Consider the following 24,001-nt stretch of genomic DNA (forward strand, 5'->3'; position numbering starts at 1 on the left):
GAAAGTCTTGTTCGGTGGTGCAGTTTCTTCTTAACCTGAGAAATTGACTGTATGGAATTGCATTTTTAAGTGGGGAGGGATGGAAGCTGGATGCATGCAATATGGAATTTCCTGCCGTTTCCTTCCGATTTAAGGTTGTTTTGAGAAGTCCATCTTTGTCTTTTATGATCCACGTGTCCAGGAAGGGAATTTTTTCTTTATCGTAATTGATGGTAAAGAACATATTGCACGTGTTCTTATTCATGGCTTGAAGACATTCTTTTATCATACTCTCTGGGCCTGTCCAGATTATGAATATGTCGTCTATAAATCTTTGCCAGACAATGATGTTATTTGCAAAGGCGCTGTTTTCCTCTTTGGCTAGAAATTCCTGTTCCCACGCTCCAAGGTATGTATTCGCGTAGGACGGGGCACAACTTGTGCCCATTGCGACACCACATGTCTGCAATCAGTGGCAGCAGTGGTGGTTGGGTGGGGATGGGATCAGTGGCAGCGGTGGTGGTGGGGGGATGGGATGATTGGCAGCTGTGGTGGAGGGGGAATGCAAAGGGATAAGTGGCAGTGGTGGTGGGCTGGGATGAGAGGCAGCAATGGTGGAGGGGATGGGATGAGTGGCAGCAGTGGGGGGAATGGAATGAGTAGCAGGGGTGGTGGGGGGATGGGATGGAATGAGATACGGGGTGGTGGTTGGGGGGGGGGGTAATGTGATGGGATCAGTGGTGGTGGGGGGGGGTGAGTGGCAGCGGTGAGGGGGAGATGGGAGCAGTGGTGGTGGGGGGATGGGATGAGTGGCAGTGGTGAGGCGGGATGGGATCAGTCGCAAGGGTGGTGGTTGGGGGGGATGGAATGGGATGAGTGGTAGCAGTGGTTGGGGGGATGGATTCATTTGGAGGAAAGGTGCTGGTGTGTGTGGGAGGGGGGTTGGGAATCAGTGGCAGTGCTGATATTGAGGGATGAAATCAATGTCACTCCCTTGCAGATCACTCGGTCCCTCCTCCATGCTTGGTCTCTGTATATCTTCGGCTTTCTTCCTGTGTCTCCAGTAACTCCTATCCCATCATGGGGTCTCCTCACATGGTGGAGAGTTCCTCCCCCTTCACTCTACTGGCCCAGCCCGGGTCAGCTGATTTTCTTTCAGTCTCCCGACATTGTATCTCCCTACCCTACTGAACTCAATGGGCGGGCAGAGAGGATGGGCGGGGGCCGTGTGTCTATGAGTACCCATGACTGCGAGCGGAGAGGATGGGCGGGGCGGGGACTCTGTGTGCCTATGAGAGTGCGCGTTAATGACCAGTGTACTATCTCCCAAGCAGCGGCGGGCCCCCCTACAGTGGTGGAACTCCAGGACCCATTTCACAAGTGTGACTGCTGCAACCCTGGTAATTCCCCCACTGCTATGACATCACACTGACCACACAGCTCCTCCCAATGTCCCTCCAATCAGAGTCAGAGAATCCTATGACATCACACTGACCTCACAGCTCCCCCTCCAATATCTCTCTATCCGACTCTTTTTTTCTGATGCTCTTAGGATGTGGGCTGAACCCCAGGCCTCCTTACTTTCAAAGTAGGGTTGTTGGACCTGCATTGTTTGTAATATCAGAAACCTAAGCATGAAGTGGGGTTTAAATAAAAAGAGACCTGACCAGAGAGGTGAGGAGGATTTTGGGAATGTCATTTGATTTTACTATTTGTCTTCAAATCTAGAGTTTTCCTCCTGTGAAGTCTGGAGATCATATGACCATCACATTGCCTCCACCTCCCTCCCTGATAGAATAGAGAAATAAAAAGAAGATTCTAGAAGTCACCAGAGAGATCATCGAGCTGCTGACAGGAGAGGTGAGCGGGGCTGGGAAGGACGTCATGATGGAGAATCAGCCGCCCCTCACATCACCGGGTAAGAGGAGACTTTATTGTAAAGGAGAGAGCAGTACGGAGGATCCACCTAGATCCCCCATCATCTGATAAACACATAGAAACAATGTATTCAGTCAGTGTGTGTGTTTCCTACAGATGGATCCAGTAATGGGAACCCACCAGAGAGATGTCCCCGTCCTCTGTATTCCCGGGATTCCACACAGGAAGGTCACACCATCCCCCACCATCATCAGGTAGATGAGGAACAATTACTGATAGTATCATTAGGATCTGTACATTATCTGCATTGTTACCATTGATGTCATTTTTATTATATATTCAGAGTGGAAACCTGAGAGATTCTAAAGTTGAGGTTAAAGAAGAGATAAAAGAGGAGGATGATGAGGATGGGGTGATGGAGGAGTCAGAGTTTCTCAAGGAAAGCAAAGATCTGTATCAGGACACCATGGTGGAGTCATCCAGCTACAGAAACCCACCAGAGAGATGTCCCCGTCCTCTGTATTCCCGGGATTCCACACAGGAAGGTCACACCATCCCTCACTGTTACAAGGTTGGTGGGACGGAGCTTATAAAACACAAACTCATGGAGACAATGTTTGGATTTCTTAAGTGATGTCACAATAATGAAGCTTATATCTTCCAGATGATATTCTCTCTCAATTTCTTGGTTTAGAGTGGAGATCCAATCGATATAGAATTTGAGGTTAAAGCAGAAGAAGAGACGTATGTGAGGGATGATCAGCAGTCTATGGAGGAGGATGGAATAACGGGGACATTTATAGAGGAGGACACTCCTACAGAGATCAGCACAGGTGGGTCATTAACAATAAATACATTCCTCCGCCCATACTGCTTACTGATTGGTCCAGAGTACGGGGGGGGGGGGACTGGGTGATATCAGCCTGTAATCGCCTGGTCACTTTCTTGAGCTGTGTTCCCCGTCCTGTATTCCTGTATTTCTCTCGGATAATCTTCCTTCTCTGTGCTGCAGACACAATTTATGTCTCTAGACTGAATTTATGGAGATTCTGGGGTTCAGCTGGCAGTAAAATGTCATATTCACCATAGACGTTGCTCAGCCTAGACACCTGGGGTATGTACCTTGGGTCTTCTGCCCCATGCCCGGGTCTAGCAAGATCTCTGACAGAAGAATTCTCCCGGGGTTACTTGCTCTGTAATTTGCGGGCTGTGCCGGGTGGAGGGATATGTCTGTATAGTCTCACACCCAAGTCACTGAGTGCAGTCTCAGGAGATGGGAGGCAGCAGCCTGGGACCTCTGCAACTGATTGCTGAACACAAATATTATGAGTCCTGACCCCTGCACTATATACTCTGTGGTGTACATTACATACTCCTGACCCCTGCACTATATACTCTATGTTGTACATTACATACTCCTGACTTCTGCTCTCTCCCCTCTTATATATATATACATAATATGGATTCTCTTTTGTTACACCCATTTCATACCAGCTGGACATTTTATATCTGATGATCTGATTGGAGGACAGACTTTTACATGGTGATAATAATGTGATAACATCCTCCAACTTTGGAACCTTAAACAGAAAGTGATAATGAGGGAGGAGTCAGTAACCCAATGATGGTGGTCTTCAGGATCAGTCCAGTCTTCATCTTGGTTGTTCTCCCCCCATCCTCACTCTCTGACCTCTGGTGGGGCTCAGCCCCGCTGTTATTCATGACTAAATCATGGACTAAATAAGGAAGTGCGGGACTTCTTGTGTTGGGAAGATGGCAATGAGTGATAGAGGGGGAGGGGACACTCGTCCTATAATCCCCTCATCACTGTCACTCCTATAAAAGACAGTTCTCGTTGTTTCCTCACTCTCTGACTAAGGTCCATGAATAAAGAAATGAACTGGTAGGAGATTCAGAGGACCCATTTACGAGTTACCTTGAGGGGGGAATTGTAAGATCCTCAGAGACAAAGCTGCCTGATGTGGGCGGAGTCCTGGTTTAGGGAAACCAATCTGCTGATGTCTAGTAATAATCTTTGTATTTCTATTTTAGTACATGGACGGGAGATGAGGAAAACCTCAGAGGATTGTCTCACTTTGTCTCCAGACTGTAAAGTAGAAGATGAGGACATCACACAGTATAGTCCAGGAGAAACCCCGGCTACCCCAAATGTCCATCCGGCACCACACAGTGTAGATGAACCATCGTATTCCTCTTATCCTGAGGAACCTCAGACTGTGAGGGACAGTGCCGGACCATCGTATTCCTCTTATCCTGAGGAACCTCAGACTCTGTGGGACGGTGCCGTCCTTATAGCAGATAAGAGATTCTCCTGTACTGAGTGCGGGAAGTGTTTCCGTTTTAAATCCAGGCTTAATTTGCATAAAATATTTCATACTGGTGAGAAGCCGTATTTCTGTCCTGAGTGCGGGAAAGGTTTTTCACAGAAGTCCGCTCTTTCCAGACATCAGAGATTGCACACCGGTGAGAAGCCGTATTCCTGTCCTGAGTGCGGGAAATCTTTTTTACACAAGTCCCATCTTTCCATACATCAGAGATTTCACACGGGGGAAAAGCCGTATTCTTGTCCTGAGTGCGGGAAATGTTTTGCACAGAAGTCCAATCTTAACTTACATCAGAGATTTCACTCTGGTGAGAAGCCGTATTCCTGTCCTGAGTGCAGGAAATGTTTTTCAGTGAAGTCCTCTCTTTCCATACATCAGAGATTGCACACGGGTGAGAAGCCGTATTCCTGTCCTGAGTGCGGGAAATGTTTTTCACACAAGTCCACTCTTTACAAACATCAGAGATTGCACACGGGTGAGAAGCCGTATTCCTGTCCTGAGTGTGGGAAATGTTTTTCAGCAAAGTGCACTCTTTCTACACATCAGAGATCGCACACTGGTGAGAAGCCATATTCCTGTCCTGAGTGCGGGAAATGTTTTTCACATAAGTGCACTCTTTCTACACATCAGAGATCGCACACTGGGGAGAAGCCCTATTCCTGTCCTGAGTGCGGGAAAGGTTTTTCACAGAAGCCCCATCTTTACAAACATCAGAGGTCTCACACGGGTAAGAAGCCAGTTTCCTGTCCTGAGTGTGGGAAATGTTTTGCACAGAAGTCCAATCTTTACACACATCAGAGATCTCACACGGGTGAGAAGCCGTATTCCTGTCCTGAGTGCGGGAAATGTTTTTCACGGAAGGACTCTCTTTACAGACATCAGAGATCTCACACGGGTGAGAAGCCGTATTCCTGTCCTGAGTGCGGGAAATGTTTTTCACAGACGTCCTCTCTTTCCACACATCGGAGATCTCACACGGGGGAGAAGCCAATTTCCTGTCCTGAGTGCGGGAAATGTTTTTCACTAAAGTCCACTCTTTACAGACATCAGAGATCTCACACGGGGGAGAAGTCGTATTCCTGTCCTGAGTGAGGGAACTGTTCCTCACTGAAGTCCTGTCTTCCTGTACATCAGGGGTCCCACACAACCCTGGAGGTGTATTAGTGCCTTGTGTGTGGGAAATGTCTTCTATATGAATGTTGGTGGACATGTGGGGAAGAAGCACACCCTGATATACACCTCAGATATACTCCATGGCTGTTCTTCATCATGTAAGAAACACTTCATAAGGAGATCAGAGATCACCAAAGACATGGATGAAGTGTTGTCCCGTGTTGGCCATTGATAGCAGGAAAAAAAAAATGGAGTCCTTACCTTTATTTGGCTGAGTACATTTTGTGCGGGAAGATTTCACAAACACTTACAGATCTGGTTGTTATAAAATATTAAACTCTACTGCGAATCCTTATCCTTATCGCTCATGACATCCTGCGGATCTAAGCACAAGAAGGTGACACATAGCGTAATTCCGCAAAATTTTGCGGAATTACGCTATGTGTCCCCTTGTTGTGCTTGCATCCGCATGATGTCATGAGTGATAAGGATAAGGATTCGCAGTAGAGAGCCAGGTGGTGGGTGCTGTTTGTCCCAGTGGAAGAGCCAGCCTTGTTACATACAGGCCTGTATTTTTCCCAGATCTGGTGAGTTTCCAATCTGATGGGTGATCATGGCTTGCTGGTGGAGGCACACGGACATTATTATTAATTGCACTCTTTTCCACGTTACTATTTGCACTGGTACTTGGGACTGTTCTTTGGCCGAATGCTTATATTACATCAGCAAGTGCATTTGATTTCTGATGGACATTCATTGTTCGTGATATTTTAACCATTCCACGCTATGATGTTTCAACTATTTATGATATGTTATATCTATTGGAAGTATTGGTGGGCGGGTCTGGTGCTGGGCAGCTGTGCGGGATGTCAGGAGCTTCCTTTGGTATCCAGAAGTCTTCCAGGATGTCCCGAGTGGTCATTGAGTCCCCAGCTATCAGCGGGGTGGTGTTATGGCACACATACAGTATGTAGAGGATCCATGCCTGGAGAGTGGGCCCTGCCATCGGCGGCCATTTGCACTGGCTGGGAGCCCAGCTGTTAGCGGGTGGCCATTAAGTGTTAGACACGTGAAATTCGTTTCGGTGCGAATACAAATTCGGACAAATTTTTGGTTATTCCTAGATTCGGATGTATCCAAATCTCCAAATGAAATTGTAATGAATTTTGTTGAAATCTGTTAAAATTTGTTTTGTTTATTCATTTTCTAACGAATTCCAACTTTTCAGAACGATTTGAATTCAGATCAGTCAAAAAAACGATCGACCGATGCAAATTCTGTGTGAAGAAATAGCTGGTTGTTAAGCAGCATGCCGGGAAGCTCACTGACAGCTGATGAGTCATGGTTGGTAAGGATGTGGGCGGTAGGCTTCCCAGCCCCCGGCTTAATAACCAGCTGTTTCTTCACACAGAATTCAAATCAGTCGATCGTTTCTCGACCGATCAGAAGTCCTCATCCTTACCAACCATGACTCATCAGCTGTCAGCGGGCTTCCCCACTGACGGATGAATGGAAAGAAAAGAATGCCGGCATTGCCTGGCAATAGAACAAAACGGCGTGCTCCCCTCCCCCTTTCCATACCAGACCTTTCGGTTAGTGATAGACCGATATGGTTTTTTCAGGGCCGATACTGATATTTTGGTCACAACGTATCGGTATCGGCCGATATTTTGTACATTTAAAGTTTTGAAAAATTAAGACCATTTTTGACACAAATCTGGTACTATACATGTTAATATTTGTATAATGCTTAATGGCTGGCTGGCACCCTGTGGTGGGTGGCTGGCTTGCTGGCACCCTGTGGTGGCTTGCTGGCTCCCTGTGGTGGGTGGCTGGCTCCCTGTGGTGGGTGGCTGGTACAGGGCCTGTGGGTGGGTGGGTGTCTGGTACAGGGCCTGTGGGTGGGTGGGTGGCTGGCTGGCACGCTGTGGTAGGTGGGTGGGTGGCTGGTACAGGGCCAGTGGCTGGCTGGCACCCTGTGGTGAGTCAGTGGGTGGCTGGCTGGCTGGCACCCTGTGGTGGGTGGCTGGCTGGAAGAGAGCTGCCCCAAAGCACCCCCCCCCCATGTTGAGGGCATGTGGCCTGGTATGGTTTAGGAGGGGGGCACTTGTTGTCCCCCCTTTACTGACCTGCAGAACTGCATGCTCAGGTAAAGGTCTGGTATGGATTTTGGGGGGACCCCCACGCCATTTATTTTAAGCATTTTTCTATTGCTGGGCAATGCCGGCATTCTTTTCTTTCCATTCATCTGTCAGTGGGGAAGCCCGCTGACAGCTGATGAGTCATGGTTGGTAAGGATGCGGGCGGCTGGCTTCCCAGCCCCCTGCTTAAAAACCTGCTTTTCTTCACACAGAATTCAAATCAGTCGATCGTTTCTCGACCGATGAGAATTCCAATCATTCTCGAAGCGTGAAATGAAATGAATTCTAGAAAGCGAAATAAATAACTAAACAGATTTATCTGAAACAAAACAAACGTTTCCATTCTGCACATGTCTATGATGTTCAGCTTAAATATTAATTAATATGGTAATTGATGTTGTATGTTTAAATGGAGAGAAAGCAGTATGGCGGGTTTGCTATGACTAAATGCTTGTAGTGTGAAACGCGTTGACAGTCTCATCTCTCCTGCCATGTTGTCACTTCTGGATATATTCTAATAAAGGAGTATTTTGTTGGAGCATGGTTGTCCATTCAAGTTTCTTTTGATGCCTCAGTGACCAGCTGGACTTGCACTGAATGGGATATATTTGCGAGTTATCTTCACTGGTTTATTATTTTCCTCTTTATTATTTTATCTTCTGGTTCTTCAATCAGCCCTCACTGTCTTCTACTGCCTATACAGAAGCAGTGTACCCGGATCGGTGCAACCTTGGGAGCTGTACTCAGACCCCCACGTTCTGGAAATGCCCTTAAATAAATATGTAACTATATATATATATATATATATATATATATATATAGTTAGATCAAAATAAGACTCAAATGGCTGAATCAACATGACCTGATTTATAACAGCGTGTTGGAGTTTAAATACACTATATGACGTATAAAAATAGGCTGTATTAACATTTGACGTATAGAAAGTAGGTTTGTTATTAAGATCTTTTGTCCAATCAAGGTTAGTAATTCATTATGGTAAGCATAGGGTTAATCTATATTGTGATTTTCTGTCATCAAGGAATTTTCTGGGGACTTTTGATTCAGATATAAATTGTCCAGACAGAGTTCCCCTTAATGAGGGATCGGGAATTTCAGAAAATGCGGAAATATCTCAGCTCATATATATTTTTAGCTTTTGAAAGCTCGTGATACATGTAAGAAAATCAAATGGAGACAAAAGGGAAAGACATTTTGTATACTGTCAGCCATCTTCCCACCTCATCTGGAACCAAGAAATGGTGGGTAGGGGTTGGAACCAAGGAATGGTGCTCTGGGGTGGGTAGGGGGATGGAACCAAGGAATGATGCTCAGAGGTGGGTAGGGGGATGGAACCAAGGAATGATGCTCAGAGGTGGGTAGGGGGATGGAACCAAGGAATGATGCTCAGAGGTGGGTAGGGACAGAGAAAGGGGGAGTAGCTGCACCTATTCTCTGGGAAAACAAGCCCTGATAATGAGTCACCTATTTGCTTGATGTGGCCTTCGTGAGCTTAGCCATATGAGTTGTTATTGGAGGATGCTGTTTTCTTCAAGGGTATACTCAATCATGATAATTGGGTGTGTCCTTGGGGGGGGGGGGGTGCAGCATCTTCTGGTGGTAACTTCATGTGTTGGTCTTGTTCTTCGGGGGTATATCTGTCTGCAGTTGCAGCCTGTGAACCTGCCTTAGCCCTTGCCTCTCTTCCAATGGAAGATGGAATGTGAAATATTGATTCTATCCTACAGAATAATAGAGTAATGGTCAGAGGTACAGGGTGACCCTGTCTTATCTGTCCAAAATGCTGGACTGTATATAAAGTCCATTCTTTATCACCAATGTCCGTTTCTGGTTCTAGCTCTTTCTCAGACACACAACATGTGGGCTACCTGACCAAAGCAGAATTTTCTGTCGCCATTCCTTGGACAGATTACATCTTAATACGGCCATCTTTGTCCAGAGCTGTAAATCTCTCCGCCTCTTCTCCTGCTCCAGCTTCCCAACCGGAGTCAGATCCCGATATGCCGGTCCTAGAGGATGCAGAGACCGGAGGGAATGGAGAGGATATGGGCACTACATCTGTATGGCAGGGTCTGTTTAATTATTCACCTGCTGGGATGGTGCTTTAATGGGAGAAGCTGCAGTGTCAGTATTCCTTTACGGGTTTTTCTCACCCAGCAATCAAACAACTGTTACACTGTCTTTTTTGACAGCTTAGGAGACTTCAGCAGCCGTAGTTTAAATTGTGAAAAAAAAATACTACATAGGTTGAGTATCAATTATATATGTTATAATGTTTTTTTCCTTAACAATGCGGAGTTCTCCCTTGCACCGTGTCTGTTTATCAAGGATTTATTTCTTACTGCGACAGGTCCTTGTGCAGCTGCAGCCTTATCCCACCAGCATACAGGGTGCACACTGACCTCCAGCATACAGGGGCAACACTGACCTCCAGCATACAGGGGGAACACTGACCTCCAGCATACAGGGGGCACACTGACCTCCAGCATACAGGGGCAACACTGACCTCCAGCATACAGGGGGTACACTGACCTCCAGCATACAGGGGGTACACTGACCTCCAGCATACAGGGGCACACTGACCTCCAGCATACAGGGGGAACACTGACCTCCAGCATACAGGGGCACACTGACCTCCAGCATACAGGGGGGCACACTGAACACCAGCATACAGGGGGTACACTGACCACCAGCATACAGGGGGAACACTGACCTCCAGCATACAGGGGGTACACTGATCTCCAGCATACAGGGGGAACACTGACCTCCAGCATACAGGGGGAACACTGACCGCCAGCATACAGGGGGCACACTGACCACCAGCATACGGGGGGCACACTGAACGCCAGAATACAGGGGGCACACCGACCTCCAGCATACAGGGGGTGCACTGAACGCCAGCATACAGGGGGCACACTGACCGCCAGCATACAGGGGGCACACTGACCGCCAGCATACAGGGGGCACACTGACCTCTAGCATACGGGGGGCACACTGACCGCCAGCATACAGGGGTACACTGACCTCCAGCATACAGGGGGCACACTGACCGCCAGCATACAGGGGGCACACTGACCTCAAGCATACAGGGGGCACACTGACCGCCAGCATACAGGGGGAACACTGACCTCCAGCCTACAGGGGGAACACTGATCTTCAGCATACAGGGGGCACACTGACCTCCAGCATACAGGGGGCACACTGACCACCAATATGCAGGGCCACTGGTTACCAGTACACAGAGGACATAAGAAATCCAGTAAAACATCTACAATGCAAGTAAAAAAAATCTGAAAAGCAATAGGAGAATCTTGTTAGCTGGTTCCCTCATCTAACGTGCAAAAATAAAAATCCAAAAATGCAGCACTGCCCTACACTTCATCTATAATATTCTACAAATGGACTTATAAGTGCAATGGTGACACCTATACATGAATATCCAGTGCAAATCCACCAATGTATTGCAACATAGCAGTGATGGTGTCACCCCCTCTGCACAAATATTCAGAGAAATTGTAGAGCTTCAATGTGTAAATAATGGTGAAACCCCCCACATACAATAATAATAACAGAGATGTTAATCATCCCGTGTATTAGAATATAGGAGTGATGGTGTCACCCTCTCTGCAAAAGGGAAGAAATATTGCAGATTTGCAATGTGCAAATAGTGGTGAGACCCCCCGATAATCATAATACAATGTAGAATTGATGTCCATATTTTATTATTATGATTATATATATATATATTGGGGGGGTCTCACCACTATTTGCGCTTTGCAGCTTTGCAGTATTTCTTACATTTTGCAGAGAGGGTGACACCATCACTCCTGCCCGGGTTGGATTTGAATTTTGCTGCCCCATCCCCCCCTCCAAGTTTTTCCTCTTATCTTCTTAACATTTGGTAGTCATGTCCTCAAAAATTCTAAGTATGTTTTTTTTTCTATCTCATGGAGGAAATGTGAGAAATAACATATTTATCTTACAATCATTCCATAAACACATCCCACATACACCGCATATATCATTAGAAGAAAATATGCTTATAAAATAGTTTACCATTTGCCAATAAAAAAATAAATGTCCCCAGATTTCATTTTTAAAATCTGGTCACCTTATTGTAATAGGCAGTAATATATTTCTCTCCCCCTTGCTGGGAGTGGAGATGTCCCATCTATAAGGATATACAGTACATACACACACAGCACAAGGCCGTGTTCTCACTACGAGACGTTTCTCGGGGCTGCAGTACCTCTGAGCTCCACAAGGTGGTGATCTCACTTCTAACCGGACAGGAAGTCTCTATGGAAGAAAAGAAGTGATGTCAGCTACAGACAGGAAGTGATGTCAGGTATAAATAGGAAATTTCGGGTGAAAGGTGAGTCGGGACGAAGTAGCGAGGAGACATCAATGGGAGTGGCAGCAGAGGAGGTAATAAGATCTTATTTTCACCCAGTAACCCCCCCCCCCCCCCGTCATGTCCTCCATAGTCACTGTGACCTCTTTTAGCTCCAGCAGATAATGATACACACATATATTATTATACAGAATTTATATTGTGCCAGAGGACCCCTGGCCGGGGCCCTTCCCTTCAAGCCTGATGCTCTTCACACTGATCCTGGGGCCCTTTACTCTCGTTGCGGGGTCTTGCAGCAGGACCCTTTCACAAGTTCTGCAGTGGGCCCCTTTCCTGCCAACTTGGGGCCCTTCCCACGGTGGTGGAATGCCAGGGTTTGGTCGCAAGTGCGACCTTTGTGATACTGGAAGTTCACCCACTGGTGTCAGTAGTTTTTGTTTGATACTTTAAATGTATTATTTTTTATTATTTTATTTTTTTACAATGTCACTGACTATGACTCTGTCCATTCAGAAAAGGACCCCTTCCTGGTTCTCTATTGTGACCCATCCCCAGTAGCAGCTGGCAGGAGAGGGGAGGGAGCACACAGGGGCCCAGAGACAGCAGAACACAAATGAACTGGATAGGAGGAGTGGCGGGGGCAGCATACAGAGGAACCAATCTCCTCCATTTTCCTCCTGCAGCTAGAGGAGGAAAAATGAGGTCAGTGATTTCTCTACATGCTGCCCCCACCACCCCTCCTGTCCAGGTGGAGCATGGGGCCCAGTTGCAATTGCAACCCCAGTAGTTACGCCCCTGTATTGTGCCAACAGTTTGAACAACGTGATGGCAGACAGTACAGTTACAATGCTCATTAGAGCTTACAATCTAAGAGGGAGGGTCAAAGGATACAAAAGGCAATTACTGTGGGGGATGAGCTGATGGAGAAAATAAAACTCCAGTTAGGTGGGGCAGGAAAGACTTCTCTGAAGAGAAGGATTTTCAGGGATGATCTAAAAGTGGACAGAGTAGGAGATAGACAGACAAATTGGGATAGGGAGTTCCAGAAGATGGGAGAGGTTAAGGAGAATCCCTGGAGTCAAGCATGGGAGGAGGTAACGATGGAGCTAGAGAGCAGGAGGTCTTGGGAGGAACAAAGAGAGAATGTATTGGTTGGTATTGTGAGACTAGGTTAGTGATGTAACTGAGAGCTGAGTTGTGGATGGCTTTGAGGGACACTGAATGGAGGCCAGTGGAGGGATTGGCAGGGAGGAATGGAGGACACTGAATGGAAGCCAGTGGACGGATTGGCAGAGAGGGGTGGAGGACACTGAATAGAAGCCAGTGGAGGGATTGGCAGAAAGGGGTGGAGGACACTGAATGGAAGCCAGTGGAGGGTTTGGCAGAGAGAGGTGGAGGACACTGAATGGAAGCCAGTGAAGGGATTGGCAGAGAGGGGTGCAGGACACTGAATGGAAGCCAGTGGAGGGATTGGCAGAGAGGGGTGGAGGACACTGAATGGAAGCCAGTGGAGGGATTGGCAGAGAGGGGTGGAGGACACTGAATGGAAGCCAGTGGAGGGTTTGGCAGAGAGGGGTGGAGGACACTGAATGGAAGCCAGTGGAGGGATTGGCAGAGAGGGGTGGAGGACACTGAATAGAAACCAGTGGAGGGATTGGCAGAGAGGGGTGGAGGACACTGAATAGAAACCAGTGGAGGGATTGGCAGAGAGGGGTGGAGGACACTGAATAGAAACCAGTGGAGGGATTGGCAGAGAGGGGTGGAGGACACTGAATAGAAACCAGTGGAGGGATTGGCAGAGAGGGGTGGAGGACACTGAATGGAAGCCAGTGGAGGGTTTGGCAGAGAGAGGTGGAGGACACTGAATGGAAACCAGTGGAGGGATTTGCAGAGAGGGGTAGCAGATGCTGAGTGGTTGGTAAGGTGGATAACCCTGGCTGCAGCATTCATGATGGACTGAAGGGGGGGGGGGGGTAACCCATGTAAAGGTAATCTAATGAGGAGGAAGTTGCAATAGTTGAGGCAAGAGATGACCAGGGAGGGAACTAGGAGTTTTAGGGTGTCATTGGTTAGGAAGGGGGGTATTTTGGAAACGTTGAGGAGGCAAGATTTGGATGTGGGGCCAAAAGGATAGTTCAGAGTCCAGAATTACACCTAGCACCCTGAAATGCAGGGATGAGTGGAGAGTTGAGAAGTTGATTTTGACACAGAAGTCAGGGGAAGCGGCACGTGGGGGACGAAATATGAGCTCAGTTTTGGATAGATTGAGTTTGAGGAAGTGATGTGACATCCATGTTTATATGTCTGTTAGTAAATTGGTTATATGTGAGGAGACTGATGGAGTGAGCTGAGGGGTAGAGACAAATATTTGGGTGTCCTCAGTGTAGAAATGGTATTGGAAGGCATGGAGGCTATGAGCTCACCCAGGCAAGAGGTTTAGATGGAGAACAGGGGTGGTCCAAGAACGGAACCTTGTGGGACCCCGACGGAGAAAGGAAGAGGAGAGGAGGAAGTAAAGTTGTGACTCTGAAGGTGTGGTGGGGTAGGTAGGATGAGAACTAGCAAAGAGTACAGTCACGGAGACCAAAGGATTGGAGTTTTTTAAGAAGGAGGGGGTGGTCTACTGTGTCAAAGGCAGCAGAGGGGTCCAGAAGTAGGAGTACAGAATAGTGTCCATTGGATTTGGCCATTAGCAGATATTTTTGGAGTTTAAGGAGAGCGGTTTCTGTTTAGTGTTGAGGATGAAATCCTGATTAAAAGGGATCAAGAAGATTATTGTCAGTGAAATAGGCGCTCAGTTGGTTGCAGACTAGACATTCAGGAAGTTTGGAGGAAAAGGGGGTCAAGGAGCTAGGGTGTAGGTTGTTAAGATTGGTGGGGTCCAATGAAGGTCTTTTTAAGTTTGGGAGTGATACCAGAAGAGAGGGAGTGATTGAACATGTGGGTTACAGAGTGTAGGATAGAGTCAGAGGGTGACCGCAATATTTGCAAGGGTCCAGGGAGCAGAGTTAGGTGGGTGCTGAAAAAGGTTTAGCAACCTCGTGTATAGTAGCAGGGTTGAAAAAGGGAAGAGTTGATTGTGCCTTTGAATATGGAGTGATATCTGTATAGCGGAGATCTCATCACGAATTGTATCATTCCTATTTTTGGAGTGATTGGCGATCTCCTGGACAGTGGATCAGTTAGTGATGAAGGCAGTCGAGGACGAAGTAGCGTTAAGGGTAGAGAAGGGTTGATGGGCATGGGAAGACGAATTGTTAATGAGAGTGATAAAATAGGTCTGCTTGGCATTAAGGAGACAGGATTTGTATTTTTTTGGAGGGCAGATTTATATTGGTTGAACTCTTTGGAAAAGACTTATTCTTACACCACAGGCGCTCAAGAGATGTGTTTGGAGACTACTGGTGTCATCTGTTTGCCACGGTTGTAGGGGTCGGGAACTAAATCTGTGTGTACTGAGGGGGTTGAGCTCATCCAGGGTGGAGGACAGAGATCTTTTGTAGACAGAAGTGGTTAGATTGGGGCAGGACATGGGTGAGATTTTGTCATAGAGGTGGTCAGTAGCAGGGAAGAGAAGGGTTAGGTGTGGAAGGTTTCTATGGGTAACTGTTAGGTGGTTGGAGGGAGAGGAGGTGAAAGTCTGGGAGATTATGAAACTAATATTGTGGTGATCAGAGAGAGAAAAGGATTGTTGGAGAGGTAGCACAGAGTGCATAGGTAGGAGAATACATAGTCAAGGGTGTTGCCATCAAAGTGGAAGCATGAATCTATTACTTCAGGTCAAAAGAGGAGGTTAGACTGAAAAGTTTAGAAGTAGCAGGAGTGTTGGTTTTAACAGTGATGTTGAAGTCACCGAGAATGATTTTTGGAATTTCAGAAAAGAGAAAGTAGGGTAGCCAGTCATCAAGAAAGGTTGATACGAGTCCAGGAGGCAGATAGATCACAGCACTTCTAAAAGAAACTGGGGAAAATTGATAAATACAATGTGCCTCAAATGAGGAGAGTGACAGAGAGGCAGGTGGGTGAAGTACCTGAAAGATGCTATGTGGGGCTAGAAGGATTCCCACTCCACCTCCCTTCCATCCACAGGGTCTGAGGAAGTGAGTCCAGAGAAGGCCATCATGGGAGAGGAAAGCAGGAGCAGCAGGGTTGGATTCATGAAGCCAGGTTTTAGTAACAGCAAGTAGTTAGTGATAAAGAGGTCCTGGACAGAAGCTAGTTTGTTACAGACAGAGCAGGCGTTCCAAAGAGCACAAGAGAAGGGGAGGCTGGATTTGGGAAGAAGAGGGTTAAAAACTAAATTGTGTGGATTGCTGCTCTTGCCAGACGGCATGGGGTTATGGGAGTTTTGGGTACAGTTAATTAATGGAGGCCCAGGGTTTGGGGTTTAATCTCCAGAGGTTGGGAGAAGCAGAAGGGTGAGGGAGGTAATACGGGATTGCAATTTATATGAAGGTACATGCCTCAGGGTTCTGGAGGTTTTATTAGCATGTGGGTTTAGAATTAGCAGGAGTTGGGTGAGTGCTTTAATAGGGAGAGGACAGAAGTGAGGGTGATATATACAGGCTGTGGGGTGGAGAAGAGGGGTGAAGAAAGAGAGATTAAGGAGTGAGGACACAACTATCAGAAGGATTGGTAGAAAGCGCATGTTACAGAGAGAAAGGAGAGATGAATTAGGAAACAAGGTCACCTGCAGTCTGTTTGGTGCTTTTCAAAGTCGTTTGCTGTGTATTCTCGCTTTGTGCAATCGCTGAAGTGCAGAGCGGAAGTGTGCCCACTTAAATAAAGAACCCACTTATAGAAAGACGTGTGCTCCCCAGCCATATATAGTGTGGAAACGTAGATGTACCCCTTCAGGGTCATAGCATTCCCCCACTTACAGAGCTGATACATTTCCTTAATTTTGGTGATGTCTCCATTTCCACCAATGACCTTCTCACCTCATCAATCTATTGTAGAATTACTACATCTATACTAACAATGTCACACTTACCCCTAACGCAGGTGGTCAGACGCTATAGGTGGCTTCTGTGTTCTTCGCCTATAGAAGCCTCCTTTCCCATAAGGCAAGCAGGCCTACCGATACTCAGTTTCCCCCAGGACTTAAACACAATGCTATGGTGCCTGGCCACCCCACCAGGGCAGGAACGAACTGAGCACAGCAACCAGGTACTTGCGGTTGGCAGACAGGCAGAGTGACTCAACGACAGTCCAGTTACAAGGCAGGCAAGGTTCAGAATAGTCAGGGTCAAATCCGTAGTCTGAAGGCAGGCAGAGTTCAAAGAGTAGTCGAGATCTGAATTAAGGCCTTCAACAAGGGAATCCAAAATGCAGAGCAGGGTAGACAAATAGAGAGCTTGGAGCATGTGTTAAAAACGCAATATCACAAGCATGGGACTGCAGGCTTGGCTGGCTTCAATCACATTTGGTCTCCACCCAGAGACTGACCACTAAACTCACTTTGCAGATAGACAGACAGAAAGAATGCATCACAGCCAAAACCAGAGACAGAAAATGTAGTTAAAAATCACACCTTTAATGTAATAGCAAAAATAACACAGAACAGGAACGTAGTCAAAAACAGAAGCCAGGGTTTGGAAGACAGAGCGGGTAATCAGACAAGCCAGGATAAGAAATCAGCATTGGCAGAAGCCAAAAATCAGGAATAGAAATCAGAAGAGACATCAGCCAGGGCAAGTCATAACAGGAACACAGCAGAGACACGCTAGAGATGTTGACCAGGCAAAGGCACGGAGGAAATGAGCAAGGCAGTTTAGATAGCAAAAAGGGGCTGGCTGTAGGCTGGACTAATGAGGCAGGTAATGGTAACCAGGTGAGTCACTGTGGAAACAATGAGTGGCTGGTAATTACCCAACAGCTGAGCAGCCTCTGTGCACTGAGTAGATAGATTGGAATATGTATGTCTTTATTTTTTAGGATTCAAATAAGAAAGAGGGAAAAATTTCATTTGTAGTAAATATCCGGAATTGTTTTTTTTTTTTTCCATATTGATCCCAGTCTCAGATATTCATCCTAAAATGCGATCAGTAAAGTCTCTGGAGTACACGGAGATCACAGGAATATTGTAGAAGAGGTGGGACGCACCCGGGAGAATATGATTCTTTGTGTGCAGAAACTTCACACAGTGCCCCTCACAGCTCCGCCTCCCAATGTCCCTCCTATCAGGGTCAGAGAATCATATGACACCACACTGACCACACAGCTCAACCTCCCAATGTTCCTCCAGTCAGAGTCAGAATATCCTATGACACCACACTGACCACACAGCTCCTCCTCCCAATGTCCCTCCTATCAGGGTCAGAGTATCCTATGACACCACACAGCTCCTTCTCCCAACGTCTCTCCAATCAGAGTCAGAGAATCCTATGACACCACACTGACCACACAGCTCCTCCCAATGTCCCTCCTATCAGGGTCAGAGAATCCTATGATACCACACTGACCACACAGCTCCTCCTCCCAATGTCCCTCCTATCAGGGTCAGAGAATCCTATGACACCACACTGACCACACAGCTCCACCTCCCAATGTTCCTCCAATCAGAGTCAGAATATCCTATGACATGACACTGACCACACAGCTCCGCCTACCAATGTCCCTCCTATCACGGTCAGAGAATCCTATGACACCACACTGACCACACAGCTCCTCCTCCCAATGTCCTTCCTATCAGGGTCAGAGTATCCTATGACACCACACTGACCACACAGCTCCTCCTCCCAATGTCCCTCCAATCAGAGTCAGAGAATCCTATGACACCACACTGACCACACAGCTCCTCCCAATGTCCCTCCTATCAGGGTCAGAGAATCCTATGACACAAAGGCGTAACTAGAACCTTCAGGTCCCCAGTGCAAGAAACCATGAAGGGCCCCCCTGAGCCCTGGCCAGGGCCCTTCCCACTTATCCTGGGGCTGGAGGGTAGCAGGACCTGGATAGGAGGGGCAGTGGGGGTGACACATAGAGAAACAAATCCCCTCCATTTTCCTCCTGCAGCCGCTGAATTCCTATGGGAGGGAGAGGAGGAGAACTTGGCTTTTAGCAGCTGCAGGAGAAAAAAGGAGGGGATTTGTTCCTCTATATGCCCCCCTTCTCATCCAGGTGTACAGGGGAAAGACATGGGCAACAAACATTGTGACCCTTTTAGTTACGCCCCTGGGATGAGTGGCAGCAAAGGTGGAGGGGATGGGATGAGTGGTAGTGGTGGGGGGAATGGAATGATTGGCAGGGGTGGTGGGGGGATGGGATGGAATGAGATACGGGGTGGTGGTTGGAGGGGTAATGGGATGGGATCAGTGGCAGCGGTGGTGGTGGTGGGGGGGGTGAGTGGCAGTGGTGAGGGGGAGATGGGAGCAGTTGTGGTGGGGGGGATGGGATGAGTGGCAGTGGTGAGGGGGGCATGGGATGAGTGGCAAGGGTGGTGGTTGTGGGGGATGGAATGGGACGAGTGGTAGCAGTGGTGAGGGGTATGTATTCAGTGGCAGCAAAGGTGCTGGTGTGGGGGGGGGGGATCAGTGGCAGCGGTGAGGAGGAGATGGGAGCAGTGGTGAGGGGGGCATGGGATCAGTGGCAAGGGTGGTGGTTGGGGGTGTTGGAATGGGATGAGTGGTAGCAGTGGTGGGGGGGATGCATTCATTTGGAGCAAAGGTGCTGGTGTGTGTGTGGAGGGGGGGGGGGGTGGTTTGGGAATCAGTTGCAGTACTGATATTGAGGGATGGGATCAGTGTCACTCCCTTGCAGATCACTTGGTCCCTCCTCCTTGCTTGGTCTCAGTATATCATTGGCTTTCTTCCTGTGTCTCCAGTAACTCCTATCCCATCATGGGGTCTCCTCACACGGTGGAGAGCTCCTCCCCCTTCACTCTATTGGACCAGCCCAGGTCAGCTGATTTTCTCTTTCAGTCTCCTGACATTGTATCTCCCTACCCTACTGAACTCAATGGGTGGGCAGAGAAGATAGGCGGGGACTGTGTGCCTGTGAGTACCCATGACTGCGGGGGGAGAGGATGGGAGGGGCGGGGACTGTGTGCTTGTGAGAGTGCACGTTAATGACCAGTGTACTATCTCCCGAGCAGCGGCGGGCCCCCCTACAGTGGTTGAACTCCAGGACCCATTTCACAAGTGCGACTGCTGCAACCCTGGTAATTCCCCCACTGCTATGACATGACACTGACCACACAGCTCCTCCCAATGTCCCTCCAATCAGAGTCAGAGAATCCTATGACATCACACTGACCTCACAGCTCCCCCTTCAATTATCCCGCTATCCGACTCTTTTTTTTTTTCTGATGCTCTTAGGATGTGGGCTGAACCCCAGGCCTCCTTACTTTCAAAGTAGGGCTGTTGGACCTGCATTGTATGTAATATCAGAAACCTCAGCATGAAGTGGGGTTTAAATAAAAAGAGACCTGACCAGAGAGGTGAGGAGGATTCTGGGAATGTAATTTGATTTTATTATTTGTGTTCCTGTGAAGTCTGGAGATCATATGACCATCACATTGCCTCCACCTCCCTCCCTGATAGAATAGAGAAATAAAAAGAAGATTTGAGAAGTCACCAGAGAGATCATCGAGTTGCTGACAGGAGAGGTGAGCGGTGCTGGGAAGGACCTCATGATGGAGAATCAGCCGCTCCTCACATCACCGGGTAAGAGGAGACTTTATTGTAAAGGAGAGAGCAGTACGGAGGATCCACCTAGATCCCCCATCATCTGATAAACACATAGAAACAATGTATTCAGTCAGTGTGTGTGTTTCCTACAGATGGATCCAGTAATGGGAACCCACCAGAGAGATGTCCCCGTCCTCTGTATTCCCGGGATTCCACACAGGAAGATCACACCATCCCCCACCATCATCAGGTAGATGAGGAACAATCACTGATAGTATCATTAGGATCTGTACATTATCTGCATTGTTACCATTGATGTCATTTTTATTACATATTCAGAGTGGAAACCTGAGAGATTCTAAAGTTGAGGTTAAAGAAGAGATAAAAGAGGAGGATGATGAGGACGGGGTGATGGAGGAGTCAGAGTTTCAAAAGGAACGCAAAGATCTGTATCAGGACACCATGGAGGAGTCATCCAGCTACAGAAACCTTCCAGAGAGATGTCCCCGTCCTCTGTATTCCCGGGATTCCACTCAGGAAGGTCACACCATCCCTCAATGTTACAAGGTTGGTGGATTGGAGCATCTAGAACATGGACTTCTGGAGAGGATGTGTTTTTATATATAATATCACAATATTAAAGCTTATATTTTACAGATGATATTCTCTCTCATTTTCTTGGTTTAGAGTGGAGATCCAATCGATATAGAATTTGAGGTTAAATCAGAAGAGACGTATGTGAGGGATGATCAGCAGTCTATGGAGGAGGATGGAATAACGGGGACATTTATAGAGGAGGACACTCCTACAGAGATTAGCACAGGTGGGTCATTAACACTAAATCCATTCCTCCACCCATACTGCTCACTGATTGGTCCAGAGTAGGGTGGGGACTGGGTGATATCAGCCTGTAATTCCCTGGTCACTTTCCTGAGCTGTGTTCCCCGTCCTGTATTCCTGTATTTCTCTCGGATAATCTTCCTTCTCTGTGCTGCAGACACAATTTATGTCTCTAGACTGGATTTATGGAGATTCTGGGGTTCAGCTGGCAGTAAAATGTTGATAATTACCATAGACGTTGCTCAGCCTAGACACCTGGGGTATGTACCTTGGGTCTTCTGCCCCATGCCAGGGTCTAGCAAGATCTCTGACAGAAAAATTCTCCTGGGGTTACTTGCTCTGTTATTCTCTGGCTGTGCCGGGTGGAGGGATATGTCTGTATAGTCTCACACCCAAGTCACTGAGTGCAGTCTCAGGAGATGGGAGGCAGCGGCGTGGGACCTCTGCTGACTCCTGACCCCTGCACTATATAATCTATGTTGTACATTACATACTCCTGACCCCTGCACTATATACTCTATGTTGTACATTACATACTCCTGACCCCTGCACTATATACTCTATGTTGTACATTACATACTCCTGACCCCTGCACTATATACTCTATGTTATACATTACACACTCCTGACCCCGGCACCATATACTCTATGTTGTACATTACACACTCCTGACCCCTGCACTATATACTCTATGTTGTACATTACATACTCCTGACCCCTGCACTATATAATCTATGTTGTACATTACATACTCCTGACCCCTGCACTATATACTCTATGTTGTACATTACACACTCCTGACCCCGGCACCATATACTCTATGTTGTACATTACACACTCCTGACCCCTGCACTATATACTCTATGTTGTACATTACCTACTCCTGACCCCTGCACTATATACTCTATCTTGTACATTACATACTCCTGACCCCGGCACTATATACTCCATGTTGTACATTACATACTCCTGACCCATGCACTATATACTCTAAGTTGTTCATTATATACTTCTGACTTCTGCTCTCTCCCCTCTATTCACTGCTATATATACCCCGAGCAAAGCCATGGAAGGCGGCGGGAGGGGGGGAGGGACGCTTCGGTCGTTACCGACGGAAAGCCGACCGTCGGCTTCAAACCACGGTACCGGGATGATGCCTCTAGCTAGAGGCATCATCCCGGTATAACCCCGCAAAGTCAGCCGACGTAGGTCTACGTGGCTAGACGTTAAGTGGTTAAAGGTATAAGCACTATTGGAGATTTTATTTCTTGCCTATCATGTGGTGACACCCTGTGCTGGAGTAAGAGGATGTGGATGAAGCAGCTCACCTGAGCTTCGTTATAAGGGCTGACTTCAGAGCCACGGACCATAGTATCACTGGGAAGGGCTATCCCTGATTAGGAGCCCCAATTGATGTGCCTGGTTTAATCTTTTCTGAGGTGAGCGCCCACTCACGAGGGGGGTGCACAGCGTTTGTAGGATCAGTGACATCCCAGTCACTCACAAGTCTGGGGAGCACCTGCCACCTACTGGTGGTTTTGAGCACAGCATAGTTTCTGTTATTTGCACAGATTCACTTTGGACTTGATTTTTTATTTCTCTCTTTTGGACACTATATTACCATATTTAATTATTTATTGTTTATTGGACACTATATATAAGATTGGTTGTAGTTATGGATATTTGCACGTCATAATAGGATTAATTTGCAAAGGTTTTTATTACAATTGGTTTATCACTGTGGTTTTATGTATTGATGGATATTGCACAGCATATGCACTTTACACTTATATGAAAGTTTTTAGAGGATTTATTGAGAGCATCCCATTTATTATATTCATTTTATTCACCAATATTTTTTACATTTGATATTGATTGTTATTTGCACACCAGACTTTTATTTGAGGAAGGACATCATTGGTTGTACCAGCTTATGCAATTATTTATTAAGAGCATTTATTATATAGATTTTTATTCTGCGCAACACAATTTTATAGAACCCAATGATGGTGGTCTTCAGGATCCATCCAGTCTTCATCTTGGTTGTTCTCTCCCCATCCTCACTCTCTGACCTCTGGTGGGGCTCAGCCCCGCTGTTATTCATGACTAAATCATGGACTAAATAAGGAAGTGCGGGACTTCCTGTGTTGGGAAGATGGCAATGAGTGATAGAGGGGGAGGGGACACTCATCCTATAATCCCCTCATCACTGTCACTCCTATAAAAGACAATTCTCGTTGTTTCCTCACTCTCTGACTAAGGTCCATGAATAAAGAAATGAAGTGGTAGGAGATCAGAGGACCCATTTACTAGTTACCTTGAGGGGGGAATTGTAAGATCCTCAGAGAAAAAGCTGCCTTATGTGGGCGGAGTCTTGGTTTAGGGGAACAAATCTGCTGATGCCTAGTAATAATCTTTGTATTTCTATTTTAGTAGATGGACGGGAGATGAGGAAAACCTCAGAGGATTGTCTCACTTTGTCTCCAGACTGTAAAGTAGAAGATGAGGACATCACACAGTATAGTCCAGGAGAAAACCCGGCTACCTCAAATGTCCATCCGGCACCACACAGTGTAGATGGACCATCGTATTCCTCTTATCCTGAGGAACCTCAGACTGTGAGGGACAGTGCCGGACCATCGTATTCCTCTTATCCTGAGGAACCTCAGACTGTGAGGGACGATGCCGTCCTTACAACAGATA

At 47.1% G+C, this 24,001-nt stretch overlaps 1 protein-coding gene across 1 annotated transcript; it reads left to right on the plus strand.

Annotated features, from left to right (window-relative positions):
• Positions 1–876: 876 nt before the first annotated feature.
• On the plus strand, positions 877–21,434 carry LOC309564460 (uncharacterized protein; the record flags this gene model as incomplete). The annotated part of the gene is made up of 3 exons (XM_082269090.1): positions 877–903; positions 2,201–2,428; positions 21,146–21,434. The coding sequence occupies 3 exons, from the start codon at positions 877–879 to the stop codon at positions 21,341–21,343; spliced, it is 453 nt and encodes a 150-aa protein (XP_082125216.1). The 3' UTR covers positions 21,344–21,434.
• Positions 21,435–24,001: the final 2,567 nt, after the last annotated feature.

Source organism: Pelophylax lessonae (genome assembly GCF_965119305.1).
Source record: "Pelophylax lessonae genome assembly, chromosome: 9".
Lineage (NCBI taxonomy): Eukaryota > Metazoa > Chordata > Amphibia > Anura > Ranidae > Pelophylax > Pelophylax lessonae.